The 17,773-nt window shown below is 18.3% G+C and overlaps 1 protein-coding gene and 2 pseudogenes across 3 annotated transcripts; all 3 read left to right on the top strand.

Moving 5' to 3' along the window:
- Nucleotides 1-3,574: 3,574 nt before the first annotated feature.
- Nucleotides 3,575-4,368, top strand: PmUG01_00073800 (annotated as a pseudogene). The gene is made up of 2 exons: nucleotides 3,575-4,201; nucleotides 4,333-4,368. Coding segments are annotated over exons 1-2 (663 nt in total).
- A 3,910-nt stretch (nucleotides 4,369-8,278) lies between these two features.
- Nucleotides 8,279-8,909, top strand: PmUG01_00073700 (annotated as a pseudogene). Its single transcript is given in 2 exon segments — nucleotides 8,279-8,526; nucleotides 8,540-8,909. Coding segments are annotated over 2 exon segments (618 nt in total).
- A 6,987-nt stretch (nucleotides 8,910-15,896) lies between these two features.
- Nucleotides 15,897-16,881, top strand: PmUG01_00073600 (fam-l protein; the record flags this gene model as incomplete). Its single annotated transcript, XM_029006232.1, has 2 exons — nucleotides 15,897-15,983; nucleotides 16,108-16,881. 2 exons carry the CDS (start codon nucleotides 15,897-15,899, stop codon nucleotides 16,879-16,881), a joined length of 861 nt encoding a protein of 286 aa, XP_028859229.1.
- Between the last annotated feature and the right edge of the window lie 892 nt (nucleotides 16,882-17,773).

Here is a 17,773-nt window from a genome sequence, read left to right as displayed (position 1 = left end):
ACAATATTCTATTTCACAACTTATAATTAATGTTATATTCATTAATCTTTAAATATCACTGTTATTTCTATTGTTATCAAAAAATATATTATAATATTTTTTATCTGAAAAATATTTTAATATATATATTTAAATTGAACATAAAATGAAGATAATAAAATAAATTCTTTTATTTTTTAAAAATGTTATATTTCAGAAAAAACGTTCATAAGTAATAATAGAGCATATATGATATGAAGATTTCGAATTTTTTGCAATTATATTAAATTTTGTGCTTTAGTAAAATAATTTCTTTATTAATATAATATTTTAATCTTTAATATAAGAAATATATGATGTTGTTACAAAAAATACATAAATAATTTTAAAAATAATTCATCAAAACTAAAATAGTTATGAGAAAAAAGAAATTATTATTATAAATTTTCACCTGAGTATGCTTTAATTCAGAACATACTAAAAAAAAAGTATATGTAAAACTTAAATTAAATATTAATTAATTAGTTTTGTTCGTTTCATTTACTGAAGTAAAACTTATTTAAAGTGAAAAAATAAAAATAAATGAATATTATAAAATTATTATATATATAATAATTATTCTACAATGAATATTATTATTAATTATTATAAATATAATTTATGAAAAGTTAATTATGATCATTCCCATAAGATAAAGTAAATAAACTTACAAAATAAAAAAAAAATTTAAAGGATAATTTAAGAAAATATATATCAATCAAAAAAATTAAATTATTTTATAGAATTATTTGATGTACAATATAGTATTATTATTTAAATTCTTATAAATTCGTGAAAGACAATAGTAAGACGCTCATTCGGCATAATTATTAACTCGACATTTTAAAGAAAAAATAAAACATAATATGTAAATAAAATAAATGGAAATTAAAACATAAATATTCTTTTAGGGTATATATATTATTATTATTTTTTTTATTTTTGGTATAATTATGTATTAATTTTTAAACATTTTAATTTATATAAAATTCATTAAAAAATTATGTATTTATATTTATTTACAATATGGAAGCAATAAATAATGAAAAAACAAAATAAAACATTATATTTTTTTGAATAAAATAAAGAATAGTATATGTATCAGTAAAATAAGCATCAAAAAAAAAAAAAAATAAAATAACATATTTCTTTTTTTTTAAGAATAATTTGCAAAGAGAAAATATATCCCTTCCACAAATATATAATGTATATGAATCGTATTAATTGTTTCATCTTATTTAAGTATAATATTTCTATTAAACATAATAATAGCTTTATTTTGAAATTACCGTATTTTTATGTATTCATATTTAAAAATGTCTTATCTCAAAGGCATATACCATGAGTCTTAGTAAAATATTAAAGAATATTTTATTAATTTATTGATATAATTAATTTCTTTATAATTCATTTATCATTCAATTGTATAAAAGGCACTGGAACTACTAAAAAACACATTAATGTTTTAAAATAATAATGTTATATTTCTACACTTTTAGAAACTATGAAAAATTAACTAAATAACGTAAATTAAGATTCCAAATATAATGTTTAGTATTCACGTAATATTAATATATTTTTAGTTAAATATTAAAAAATAATATTTTCATTATAATGAATAAATAAATATATGATTATTCTTATTCTTAAGAGAATTAAAATTTTTGTTTTTTTTTTTTTAAAGTTTTAAAAAAAATAATATTTCTTGTTTCATTTACATAAGAATACATCGATACGAATCAAGATTTTCATTATGAAAATTAAAAATATTACATAATAAATAAAATAATTACTTCCTACTTAAAGTGAAAACTGAGAGAGACGACAAATTTGTATCAATTTAAATAGGATTCTCAAATAATGATGAAATTATTATTATAATATAAGCATTATTCATTCATATGAGAAACGATTTATTTATGTTAAATCTTTTTATCTTTTTTGTTATATTCCTTTCCTATTTACATATTTTTAATTTTTGTAATATTCACTTGGTTAATTATGATGGTGCAAGTATATATTATTTTTTCCCTTATAATATGAAAAATAATCTCGCTTTAATGTAATTATTATTAATTAATAATTGGATAGTTATTTGAACGAAAAGGAAATTTCATAATTATATTATGTACTTAGTCAGGGACAAATATATTTATACGAAAAAAATTACATGCAAATTTGGTATATTACACAGCATTACAGATTTTTAGTTTGTATAAAAAATATGTTATATACTGCTAAGAAAAATGCGATTAAAATTATTCTATATACATATAAATATATATAAACTGAAGTTGTACTATACTATATTCCTTATTTTTTTCAGTTTACTATTGCATTGAATTAAGGTAAATTTTATTTATATTTTATTTAAAAACATGAATATAATAAAAATAGTATAATTATAATGTATTCTATTACATAATTTAAGTGATATTTTTCAATAAGAAATAATATATATTTGTAGAGTTCTAGTTAAGTGAAGTTCAAAAAAAAAAATACCATTTTTACAAATGTTGCTAATATTTATACATAAATATTTATATAAGCACACTTTTAATTATTTTATTTAGTATTTACGCCGCAAATTTGAAAGGAAATTACAGATATGGAAACAGAAAAATTTTATGTATATATTAATTTTTTATATAAATAATAATATAAGAGACTTTATTTTAATAATTTTTTCACATAAAACAAAATGAGTCATTCTTTATAAGTATTTAAATATTTACATTATTCAAGTTATTTATTAATTTTACAGGATGAAATTTTACAAAAGTTACCTTCAAATGAGCTATATAAAGAATTTAATTCCGAGAACAATTATATTAGTAACAGTATTTGTAAAGAAGCGGACTATATAAAATGTGTTGACAAGGTGCTTGTTTTAAACTTTGTAAAAAAGTTGAACGCAATTTTAAATCATTATATGAAATGGGTTCTTCAAAAAAAAATGATGAGCGTTGTTCACATTTCAAATATTGGGTATATAAGGAAATAAAAAATTTGTTTAAATCAAATTCAGAAGAAGGTTATGTAAAAGATGTTACTGATATTTTTATTAATCTACGTTCTACTCTTAGCGAAACTTATAGAATACATAATTGTAATTATTATTTTATGAAAAAAGTTTAAATGAATTGAATGACAAAAAACAGAAATATTTATATGATTATTTTAAAATTATGAAAGTATAAAAACTAAAGAATTTTGTAATTATATAAAGGTTGATAAATATAAAAAATATCTTAATGATATTAAAGATTTATATAAAACGAAACAGTCCAAGTGCTGTTTAAAAAGTGTGTTGGGATGTACGCATTATTTTTTGAAATGTGATAATGTGTTTGATCCAAGTATACTTTTATCTGAATTAGAAAAGCATGGTGGTGGAAGTTGTGATGTACTAAAAAATAAATCTGAGTCTGAAAGTATTGAAAAAATTAGATCCTAAGGATACTGAATCTGATATTATGGATACATTTCTTTTACTAATTGTCATATTAAGAATGACGGAAAAATTTTATCATGTGGCTTAGTTCAAGCATCTGCAATGAGAGATAGCAATCGGGGTACAAATGAAATACATGAACAATCACAGAATAATAGTATAGATTCTTCAGAAACTCAGACAACAAAATCTGGTTCAGATTCAGAAAATGTTCCTGAAACAGGAATATATAAGAGCAAGATAGTTCATAGCGATGTAGATGGAAAAGACAAATTGTCAGATTACTATGAAGGTGTAGATAAATTAATTAAATGGAAATTTAGTAAGGGAAAACCTATTTGTTCTGGTAATCCATCAAACAAGGATACGGTTAGACTTTGCAAATATATGGAACAAGCGCATAAAGTTGGTTTGGCCAAAAAAAAAGATGGTGGAGGTTATACGGTGAGGAGTGGTGTTTCATGGAGTGCCAAAGACTTAAAAATAGGTAGGGAAAAGGAAAGAACAAGAGAGTCAGCACAATAAAAATCGTCAACATTATGCACATATTCAAGAATATGTGTTGTTAGCAATAAAAATAAAAAATATTCTATTACTTCTATTTCAGGTGGAAAAACATATTATGGAATAGATGAAGAATCTAATATTTTAAATAACGCTTTTTTCCGTACTTCTGTGTCAATTTCTTTGGTTGTGGGATTAATTTTTGTTTTTCTCCTTTATTTTAAAGTAAATATTAAATTTCATTTTATATTTTAAATACATTATATGTTTCAATTTATACTTAAATTATTTTTAAAATGATATAATTGTAATATAATTATCTTTCATACGTTTTAAATAATTGTTTTGTGAATTAGTTTACTCCCATTGGATCATACGTTGGTAAAAAATAGAAAAAGGAAAAAAATATAGAACTAATTTCGCTGAATTAAATACGCAAAGATTACCAAGGAGATTCATAAAACGTACTTATAGGAATTCCAACAGAAGGAGATTTAGCGTAGTAAATATAGAACATTGAACTTCATTTCTTTAATTTTTTACACACTATCAAATGATTTAGTTTAAAGTTATTAAAAAGCATACAAAATGAGTTATATATAGATTTTTAATAAATATTTGTAATTTAAAAAAACAAGAAAAAATAGAGATAGATATACGTTTGGTTTATAACTTTTTATATTTATTGTATGTATTTTTTTTGTATATTTTTTAATAACATTAATAATTGAATTTTTTATAATACTTTTTTTTCATTTTTATTTTTTTAAATAATACAATTTTAGCAGATCCTAATAGTATTTCTTATATGTAAGAAAATATATTTGATTATGATGATTACTAATAATTTAAGACTATAGTATACCATGAGTTAATAATATATAATGGTAAAATATTTTTATTTATTTTTATTTATACTCATGATATCGTATAAGATATTCATTTTATCATCTGTTAAAGCTTTAAATATAAGAAACATATTATAGTTATATTTAAAATAAAAACAAATTTGAAATTTTATATTTATTGAATTCATATAAAAAAATATTAGTACATAAATTAAAAAGTCCCCGACCCCTTAAATATAATCTTGAAATAATTGATAGAATAATAACTGAAAGATTATATTTATAAAAAGACAATTCATAATTATCAAATTATGTTAAGGATAAAACTATTATCCATATACAGATATTTTAAGTTTTCAACCTAGTTTATATGTTTTTATTTTACAATATTTTTTTGATAAAAATATTCTTGAATTTGGAGAACATTGCTTTTATATATATAAAACAGTGCTTATGTATATAATAATCGGTATATTACATAAGGTATTCATTAAATATACTCGTAAGGTAATATGAATTTAAAAGACTTATTGAAATATTTTATTATTATAACATGGTAATTATTATTATGATACAATACAAATGTATAGAATACAATAATTTAAAAAAAATAATTGGACAAAAATTTAAGAGAATTATTTTTATAAGTATATAAACAGAAAAATTAAATAATTATGATACACAAAAATTTAAAGAATTATCTTTAAAAAATGATGCATTACTTTAATTTGTTGATATAATTTAAATAAAGTTTTATTTGAAGTTCCATTACAAATTATTTATATAAATATATTTTATATTTATATCTCTCAAAGTTAAAAAGAAAAAAATTCAAATTATACTGTTATAGTAAAAAAATATAAAAACATTAAAAAATACTTAAAAAGAAATTTAATATAATAATTAAAATACATGTTAATGAAGTAATTATTTATTAAAAAGTCGCTTAGATTAAAATGTAGTTTGTCATTAACATACGTACAAATATTTATAAATTGAATTATTTGATAAAAAAAAATCATTTATGTATTTATTTAACGTATGTGTCATATATTTGCTTTTTGGTACTTTTAAAACTGGTAAATATATTATATACATTTATTTTTTTTGCACAGTTTTTTTATATTTTATTTATTTTCTTTTTTTTTGTAAACTTTCATTTAATAATTTATTACATTTTAATTAAATATAATTTATAAAAACTTTTTATTATTTTTTTCAATATTACATTATAACCTAATAAGTAAAATTAAACATTTTTTTAAAAATTAGTTCACTACAATCAAAAATAAAATTCCTATAGGATATTTTTATTAATTGGTTTAAAATTTACTAATAATACAAAGGATTATATTATTATTTGAAAAATATGCATAAATATTATATGAAATAATCATATGCTAATTAGAAGAATTTTATAATACAAGAAAAAAAAAATTTATTCATTTAGTTATTATACACATTAATTTATTATACAATTATTATTTCATAATTTAAGTTATGTATACTAATTAAAAACGAATTCTCAATGTGTGGGCAATGAAATTATTGAAACAAGTGTAGCACTATAATATAACTATTAATAGTTGTGAGAGAACTATAATTATTTATGTAAAGTTATTATTACATATATATTATTTTTTATTTGTATTTTATTTTTCCATTTTTAACCTTTTGAATTAATGTTAACTATAAATACTATAATTAATAGGAATCTGTTTGTCTTTAATTATAAAATACGTGAATGCTTGTGAATATAAAAGTCACTATAACATTATAATTAACTTTCTATTATGATTTATTATTACGATATGATATATATTTACAAGAAATTATATTTTTAGAATAGTATATAATTGTTAATATAAATATTAAAGAGATAGATAGTTAACATATATGTTCATTAGATAATGAATATTACATATATTAATTATAAACGGATCAACGATTTATGCTTTTTATATAAATTTTTGTTATTGAATTATTTTAAAATATTTATATTAACCATATATCTCTATAATTTTACATCTATTCTGAAAAGGCATTATTGTGAATAAAATTTAAGAATATGAATTTTAATATAGTTTTTTTCATTAAAAATGGAATACTAGTAAAAAAAATAAAAAAAATTTAATAAATTATTTAAGTCTGAATAATTATAGGTATTTATTAAAAAAAAGTTATTAAAATGATAACTTAAAAAAAAATACTTTATTTTTTTTTCACATAATAACGATTAAAATAATGTCGTACATATTAATGTATACTACGTTATAAAAGATCGAAAACTGGAATTATTATTTTAATTTTATATGAATAGAAAATATTAAACTAATAGATTAATAATACATTACTGATTTTTTTTTCTTTTTATTATATTTACATTTCTTCTAAATATATGTATTTAATTAAAAAACTAAAAAATTAAAAAAAATTTGTATAAAAATTTTCATTTAGAAAATGTTGTATAGATTAGGATAATTACAATTATAACTTTCAAAATTTATTTTACAAAAATATTGAATTAGTCTTTACATACCATTGAAATACATATTATTTTTTACATTATGTAGAATTTTATATATTAGATTATTTAAATGTATTATGGACCATAAAAAAATGCATATTATATACGCGGAAACTAATGGAGCACTGTAAACATTAAAGCACTAAAATTTCAACGAAATAGTATTATTTTTATATGTTATGACTATTATTGTATTGTTCTAATAGTATTTTACTAAGAATAAGATTTTTGAAAATATAATATTTATAAAACTAGAATTATTAATAGCAAAACTCCATTAATATTCTATATCACATCTTTTTTTATAGAAGTATACTTAATATACATCCTATATATTCTATATTTTGTATCATTAGAATATTTATAAATATTAAGTAATCACATTTATCTTTTGTACTTTGAAATGAAATAAAAATAAAATTATATAATATCTGTGCAATATTAAATAATATAATTGTACATTTTAAATATTTATGAATGAATACAAATTATATTATATTTATTAAAATTAACTTTTTATACATAACGCTAAAATAAAAATAATATAATATATTTTTAAAGTTTGTATATTTTGTATCTATCGTAAAAATCAATTTAGTTATATATATTATATTATGATTTTATAAATAAATATAGTATCCCATATAATTTAAAAAATATTATAGTATTGTTGTCTTCCTGCTGAATATAATACAATTTTAAAATTACATATCCTATAACAAAAAATTACATCATACCTTTTTATTAAAATTGCTAAGTTTATCCTTTTAACTTGGATAAGTCAATTTTACATTGAAGAGGTAAAAAATTGTATTTTAAGGAAAGTTATATTTTTTATATTTGCGAATCATTGTCTTATTAATATCAATGTCTAGAAGGAAATTATACAATCTTTTCAATAATAAATATTTAATTTTTTTTTATAAGATTACGTTTAATATACGGGTGAGAGAGCATAGGTATAATAAAAAATTACATTTAAGAAATTTTCGATTAATCACAAAATGTGAAGAAAAAGGTGTTTTAAATTTTGTAGAACCACAACAACGTATACCTAACTGTGATTAGTATTACGGAAAAGTTATATCAAACAACAGAAATGGGTACAAACAAACAAACGCACAATCAAGATGAAGTTCATTATATGAAGAATTCAATAAACAATATAAGGTAAAAAAAAAGTAATATATGGAAAAAGGAAAAATTATCTCATATTGAAAGAAATTTTTTCAAGCATCTTGATTACGCAGATTTTATTAGAAAAAAAAATGCATCAATTAGAAATAAGGTTTACCAAAAATTAGTACTTAAAATATTAGGACATAAATTGTTTATACCTACTGTAGTATTTTTGTGAGTGTTATTAGTATCATTAGGAACTGCAATATATGGTACTTTTCAAAAAATAACTGCTGGACAAGATCAACATTATGATTTTACTTTATTTCTTGTATTATATGATATATAAATTGTCATATTCATAATATGGTTATCTTTTATTTATATAAAACTTATTAAACATAAAAGAATTTTAAAGAAGAAAGTTTTGAATGGATAAAAGATATATTTTTTTATAGAGTACGGAATAATATGAATAAATTAATGCTATATATTTATTTACTTAATAAACATATGTATAATTCATTAAATTACATAAATGTACTTATACATATCTATAATTTTTGATAAACAAGAGAAAATAAATGTTCTATTAGTATTTTTAAGGATTTGAATGTTTTAGTGCCTTTGAATATATATTTTATAGTATTGCTTCATTTTAATTAAATATCATTCCGAGGGTGTGTATAACTGTATATTTAGATAGATTATTATGAACAGTGCATATTTTTAGGTTCAAATTAATATATAATAGCTTATTTTATGTGATTTTATAGATGTGATATAATCTGTATTAGAAAAGAAAACGTGTTTGTTTGAATTTTTTACGTTTCTATAATACAGAATGATTAGTTATTTCGTATAATTCTAATAGGACTATTATTAGTTTTGAAATAAGGATGATAATGTCTCCATTTTAATAGAACAAAGGGCAAACATTTGGTTGCATTAATATATATATATATGTATTTACTTATTACTTATATATAAGCATAAAACATATTCTTTTAAAGATTTTTTATAACATGAAATAAGTATATTTATAGTACGTAGCTCCTTAATAAATGTTTAGAACTATTTCATGTTTTAAAAGGTAAAATATAAATATATTATAAAATAATATCTTTATTAGATATTGGTTATATATTTTTTTAATAATTTTTGGTTTGTAATTCTTTGAAATTAAATTATGAATAAAAAAAAGTTGCCATACTATTATCGTTTCTATGTGTGTGCGTACTTTGTACTTGCAAAATTACTTAAATATGTATTATATCAAATATTTATAAATAAATATACCATAAATTATTTTTATGAATTAAGATAATAAAGGATTTTAATAATGGGTTAATTTTAATTAGTTATTATTATGTAATATGTTTAATTATTATATTTATTAATAGTAAATTTAGAAACGTTCTTTGTATATATGAAAAAGAAAAAATTTTCAAGACGAATAATAAAAATGAATGGATACAATTCTACTGTCATGATATTATGTGTAAATAAATAATTATATATTTGTGTTATTTTCTATTTTGTCCTAAAAATTTATAAATTAAAATATTAATACTATTCTAAAAATGAATAAATATATATAGTTGTAATTGACAATTATTGATATTTTCATATTCATAACACTTATTTTTTAAATAGAGTAAACATAAATTACTCTTTTTTTGTATATAATTTATAAGTGAATATTTAATATTTAGAATTAGGGTTCATTTCATTTATCAGAAATATATTACATGTACTGGAATTATTTAAAGTACTATTATGTAAATATTAAAGATATTCCTAATTTTCAATACATCTATTAATTACCAATATATGAATGAATAGGTAATTTTTTATTATAATTTTTTAATTGTTGATTTAATAACTTTTCATAAAAATTTCTTAAATGTCTATGTTAAAATATATTTGTAATAATTATATATATACATATTATAATTTTAGACAGTTTTTAGAAGATATATTTTATAATGATGGTTATTGTGGTATTTGCATATTTCACAAAGTTACTTTTTTTTTCTTTTAATTAACTTTTTCTTAAAAGTGTAAAAAGTTTAGTTAAATGAATAAGTACTTATTATTTGTTTTTTCAAAGTAATATATTTATTATATAATCTATTCATAATAATTTCCAGTATTTAGGTGAAATAAATAAGAACAAATAAACATACTAGTATATGAATATTTTTTTTTTTTATAAATATTATTTTATAAAACACCTAAATTATTTCTTTTTCATTCAATGAATAGAATTTTTTATTTATTATTAGAATATCGGTAGCATTTGCACATATATGATTAAAAAATTAATATAACCTTCTCTCATTTATAATATTTTAAGGTAAATATTTAATATAACATTTTTTCCATAATTTTATTACATGTTATCATACCACACTATTTTAAAATATAATTTTATCTAAATATTTTTTCATTGATCAATATGACGAAGCATTTTCTTTTATTAAATTTACTTTTACTATCTTTTTTATTTATTATTATTTACATTTTTAAGAAACACATAAATTTATTATATTTAAAAAAAAAATAATAATAAAGGAAAATAAGTGAATTATTGAATTTAAATATTATACTATTAGTTAAAAATAAAATATATATATTTAAATTATATAATAATTCTAATGTTATTTTTATTATAATTTGTTACTATGTTATAGAGCTGTTAATTTTAATTTCTCTTTTTGAATTAAAAGAAATTTTTAAGAGTATTTAATCCAAGAATGAACTTTTTAAAAAAAAGGTTCATATAAATTTCGATATATCTTAGGTATATTCCTTGTGTTAGCCTAAATTTTGTTCGATAAAAATTTTTATTGTTTTTTTTTTTTTTTTTTATCTTTTCATAATATTATATTTAATACAAAATTTTGTGTTTTTAATTATAAATTAAAATTTAAAAAGTACAATAAGTACCCAAAATTACATTTATTTATAGGATACAAAAAGCAAACACCGTAGCTATAATACTAAAATATGATAATATTCCTATACAGGATATATATTTTATTTTTTAAATATGAATTATAAAAGTTTAAAATGGAAAGAAGTAATATGATGATATTCTCTTCGTCAAAATTATTAATAGTAAATATTTTAAATTATTTTAATAGAAAATTAATATACATATATAGCCTGAGAATTTATTTAACAAAAAAAGTTCCAGTAAAATTTATTTTAATTAATGCTAATTTTCTTATAAATAATATATTATTGGTTATATGTACGAAAAAGTTTTTAAAATTATCTATTATATATTATTCTTTATATTTGTATTTTATATAAGGAATTTAATTCTTTGTTAAAATGAAAAAATGATAATATATTAATCTATGTAATACTAGACCTTAATTAGAACGTATTGAGTATTAAGTAACTTTGTATCTATTCAAAAGTATTATAACCTGAAATATTTGCATCATAAATGAAAATAAAAAATATTTTATTTTAATTAAATCTATCTCATTTGTTCTTTTTATTTAACATGTGCTTATACCAATACACTAGTAAAATTGTTACGTCTCAGAAAATTGTTTTTCTAAGCTTTGTTGCTTATTGTTATGTATATATTTATATAATAATTTGTTTATGTGCTTATAAATTTATTTTATTATAAATAATTAAAACGTTTTTTTCCTTTCTAGGTATTTTCCATAATTGTTTATAAAATAAGAACAACACAATTAATAGATTGTATTAAATGTTTGATTGGATATTTTCAGAAAATGAAATGAAAAAAAAAATATAGTATTTAAAGATAAGTTACCAACAAATGTGTGTGATGATTCAGAAAGTAAAGACATTTGTACATCGGAATATGAACCTAAGTATAAAGACAATTCAAGAGCTAGATCTAAAAGATTATTCAAGAAATCCACATAATTATGTATAATCCATTTGGAACGAAATATAGTTTATTAAGAAATTTATTATATATGAGATTTAGTTCTATATATTAATACAGAAAATGTAAAGATACTACAAAGAAAAAAAGTTTAAAACTTTTAGGATGTATGAGTATACTTTTGATATTTGTTCTACATGTAATACTTTTTTTATTCATCTTTGCTTTGTTTATTTTAGAAAATTATGTTTCTGTTTGTCTTAATGATCGTTACCTGATAATATGTATGATTATATTTTGTATATATCTTCTGATATAAAGATAATTGAATGGTTAACATTTATTTTAAGTATGCCAGTGGTTACATATATACTGATAAAATTCATTAAATATACAAATAATATAGCAGAAAAAGAATTTACATCGTATTAATAATGAATATATAGTTTTCAGAATTTTTTTTTTTCTATGTAAGCAGTGAATATGTACTATTTGCTTTAAGAAATTATGTTCTAAAGTATATTCTTTGTTGCATGTATATAAATACATTGTAAAAACATGGAAAAATGATAATATATATTGATCTAAAAAATTATATAAGAAAATATATAGATATATATAACATTTTTCTTCTTTATATATTTTCATATAAAAATGTATTTATTTAGAGTAATTTAATAAAACATTTTAGGATATATATATATATTTTTTTGCTTTATAAAAATGTGATATAAATATTACTCAAACTTCATAATAAAATATATGATTTATTATGAAAAAAATATATGAGTAAAATTTTTTGTATATGTTTATTGTAAATATATGGGGTTATTTAATTTAATATTTAAAAATTTAGATTAACTAAAGCTTCAGTCCTGTAATTATACAATTTGCATTTGTAACTTTGATAAAATTATTTTGAATTTTCTATGTTTATACTGTTGTTAGATTATAATTGAAGAATCTTTTAAAGGAGTTTATTACTTTTTATTTGCAGTTTTAGAATATCATACTGATCATCTCATAATAAAATTAAATACTTGTGCTTTTTTTTTGTTCATATGTATTTACTATTTAAACGTATACTTAAAAAATAATAGATGAAAACGAATTATTTCAGAAATATATATTTTATAACTTATTTAATATGTGAATATATTTATTAGTTTTTTATATTTTTTTTTATAGTTTAAGTAAAAGATTTCCCAAATATAAAAATATATTTTACTGTTATGAATGAATTATTAATAAAATATATCTATTTTAGAATTCATAACGTTTTATAAATGAATAAATGAAATAATGCTCATATATAATTTTATTCTTTAACGCACATATTTATCGTATATAAATATGTTTTATAAACGTTACATAGATATCTACATTTAAAAAAAAAAGAATAAATAATAATATTTATATAATACACTTTTTGTTTTTGACTATATTTGTAGAATAAATTTTCTGAAATAATATTAAGTTGACATTAAAGCATATCATGCAACCGTCACTTATTTTATTCTGTCTAATATAACATATATCTTATTAAAAATTAATAATATTTTTATAATGAAAATTAATTAATTACTAAATAATAATTAAGTAAATTTATGAATAAATACATTTTCTTCCATAATATCATTTTATATAGACAACTATTTATTCATTTTTTTTTATTGATATTTTTTTATTTTTGTTTTTATGTCAACAGTAATAGAAATGTGGTTATGTGCAAAAATATAAATATATTATATTAATGTATAGGAATTTTTTTAAAAATTTAATTAACTTTTAAATTATATAAGTTTTTAATAGTATGAACATTACATATATAAGTACATCATAAAATTGTTATAGAGGTTTTGACAATGCTATAACCTCTAATATATTATAATTTAAATATAAATCTCTATATTATAAATAAAGATATATTATACTGTTTTGTAAGAAATTTATTTATGGAATTTTAACATTATTAATCTCTAATTTTGTTGAAATTGCTCTACTATAAGTTCATATTGAAAGTCCCACTTAGATAATTATTAGATTTATTAATCATATGCTAAGTATTTTTGAATATATATAAATTAGAACATGAAACACCTTAAATATTTCAGCCTTTTTAAAAACATATAATTGGCCATTGATACCTTAATATCAATATTTTTTAAATATATACTTAGCAAAATTAACAACCTTGTTAATACAAGTTTTTATGTTTTTTAATTATATATTTTTATCTTAATAAATATTAAAAGTTATGATATTTTATGAAGCCAAATTCTTTTCTTATATGACATAAGCTTGTGTTAACTCTTGTAGGTTCAGATTCAAGTTATTATTACTATATATTCAAAAATTGATAATTAAATTTTAATTTGTAATGGTTACATACATGGTAGACAATTAATTTGATTATTATGAAGTTTTACCAATCAAAGAAAAAATACATTTATTATATTTTGATTACACTTGCATAACAGTGTATTTAATAATATAATATACGAATTAATTTAATATTTATTACAAAATAAATTAGTAACAAAAATAAAAATTTCTTTTTATTCCAATTATTATTATGCAAATATATGAGTGAACCAAAGTTATTAGGATTTAGTATATTTTATATGGCAATTACTTCATAGTTTTTTTTTTTTTTTTTTTATATTACTGCTAAAATATATATGTATAAAAAAATAAAAAATTGAATAATATCCTTAAATTTACAAAATTTGCATTTAGAAATGTTAATATAAATAAATATATAATTAAAAATTATTCCATTTAAAAAATAATAGTAGCGATAAAATATAAATTCTTATTTGCGTTTAAAGTAAGTATTTTTTGTGAATTAGTTCCTATGTTGTATATTTTATATTTAAAATATATTATTTTCCATAAAAGAAATGCATAAATTTACCTATTAACTAATATCAGCTATTAAAAAATGATAGAAAAGGTCGTACAGTTTATTTTTTTCTTCATTTGTTACTACTATTATTATATTGTTATAATAATTAATAATTTAATAGGCATAACAAGTTTTACAAAAATACAATTGTTATGTTAAAAATATTAATAGAAAAGTATCAATAAAAACAGTAATATTCTATTAAAATATAGAGCAAAGCATTATTTACATTCTCTACGTTCTCTATATATTCAATTTTCGACGTATTAAGAATTAAAATATATTGTTTTTTATTTTGTTTTGAAAATAATTAATAAATATTTCTTAATATACTGTATTAAATTAATAATTTACATATTTTGTATATTTATTAATTAATTTAAATAATTTCATTTTAATTAATTTTATTTTTATGTACATATAGTTAAGATAAAAAATTTATAATATACATTTAAATTTACATTTGATTATTTCAGTTGTAAAAAAAATTATAGTTATATAGTTTTCATTATGTTTTTACAAAAAAATATGAAAAACAGATTAAATAAAAAGTAATTGTATATTTTATTTTTAAAAGAGTACCATATTTTGTTTATTATATCCTTACTTAGTGTATTTCTATATTAAAGTTCTATATAATGGAAAAAAAAATAAAGTCACAGTTATTTATTAAAATTCCTAAGTTTACCCTTTTAAGTTGGATATGTTATATTTACATCTATATGGTACGATATTATTATTTAAATATATTTGTGTTATTCTAGTTTTTTTTTGTTTTATTTTCGTAATTATTTTTTTAGTGTGATATTATTTATTTTTTTGATATTCATTTCTTTTTTGATTTTTTAGAGTACATTTAATAAATACTTGGATGAAAATTACATTTATAGTAGAAAAATTCATGGAACAACATATCGTATACTGTCAAAATATAAACAGGATAAATATTCAAATGCCTTAGGTTTAAAAGAGGAAATGACAAATAATGGAATGACGAAAAAAAAAGATATATCTAATAATATGGAAGGGTACACTGGAAAAAGAAAACATTCAAATGGAAGTCCATCAGAATTTAAAGGAAACTGTAAATCATATATGAAAAAAAATAAGTGTATGTTTGAAACAAAAAATTATTCCTACTTTGAAAAAAAAATATTCAAAGAAATGGATTATATGGATTTTCTTAAAAACAACAAGGCAATTAGTAAAACGTCCTACAGAAAAATAATACGTAAAAAATGTGTACTACTATTTGTTTTACCTTTATTAATGTTCTTTTTGTTATCAGTACTGCCCATAGTAGATTTATCGTGGGGTTTGGTAGATGGAAAAGCGTTGTGGGATGCAATAGGATTTTGGAAAATTTTGAAAGAATGGGGAAAAAGTGGGTGGCTGAATGCAGTATATGTATCGCTGAAAGAGTCGGAATGGTTTTGGAAGCCCATTGTATCAAACTCATCCATCTGTACCACTGCATCTGAATCGTGCGTGTTAGGAAGATTATTTAGAATCCTAATATATGGCTTACCGTTTTTAATATTAGGCATAACCTTTATATCAAGGGTTGTTTATTATCATAGAAAAGTTAAAAAATATGAAAGAATAAAGTTCAGACAAAGATAAAATCAATAATTAGTTACATACTTTTTTCTGTAATAAAATAATCAATGTGAACTCACAATTTCATTATATATAAATATATATAATAAACATATTAATAATTGCTTAATTCTTATATATGAACATACAGATAAGGGAATTTTTTATGAACAAGTTAAAAAAATACTATCATAGTTTTTTTGTGAATTAGAATATTTTAGTATATTTCTATTTGTAGTTTAAATTAGAGTTTGACCTTTAATGTAATTAATGGCTTCGGGTAAATTAATGTATTCCAGTAAATTCGTATAAGTATATGTTTTTGTACGTTATTATTACTATATAAAAAGATAATTTATACAATTTTATCAACATTTCGTGGTGATTTATATTTTAACTATAATAAGATGTCTTTTTATTTGATCCCTTTCTAATCTAAAATGGTTATTTGTTGATACATTTAAATAAATGTTTAATTAGGTTTATATTAAATAAAGATGTATTACATTTTTCATATAACAATTAAATGCGAATGCATATTGTTGTATTGATACATATATATTATATAAGGAAATATTTAATAATTATTATATAAATACGTTTATTAATAATGTGTTATAGAACTTATTTATTTAAAGGTCCTTCTAACAAACATTTTTTTTTTTTTAATGGTTTAAAGAGAAAACATATATATATATAAAATTATTATTTTTATTAAATATTTTTTTGTTTATAATCGATTAACTTAGGATTTCTACATATGATCAGTTAATGTATGGCTAAACACTTTTCATTTTTTATAATTGAGCTTAATTTTAAAAAATTACTTAAATATATATTATACTGAATATTTATAAATAGTTCAAGTTATTATTTTTTATTTTTTAAATATAAAATGATTATATTAATGAATTAA

Source organism: Plasmodium malariae (assembly GCF_900090045.1).
Source record: "Plasmodium malariae genome assembly, contig: PmUG01_00_44, whole genome shotgun sequence".
Lineage (NCBI taxonomy): Eukaryota > Apicomplexa > Aconoidasida > Haemosporida > Plasmodiidae > Plasmodium > Plasmodium malariae.
The sequence above is the reverse complement of the archived record's forward strand: the minus strand, read 5'-3'. Positions and strand labels throughout refer to the sequence as shown.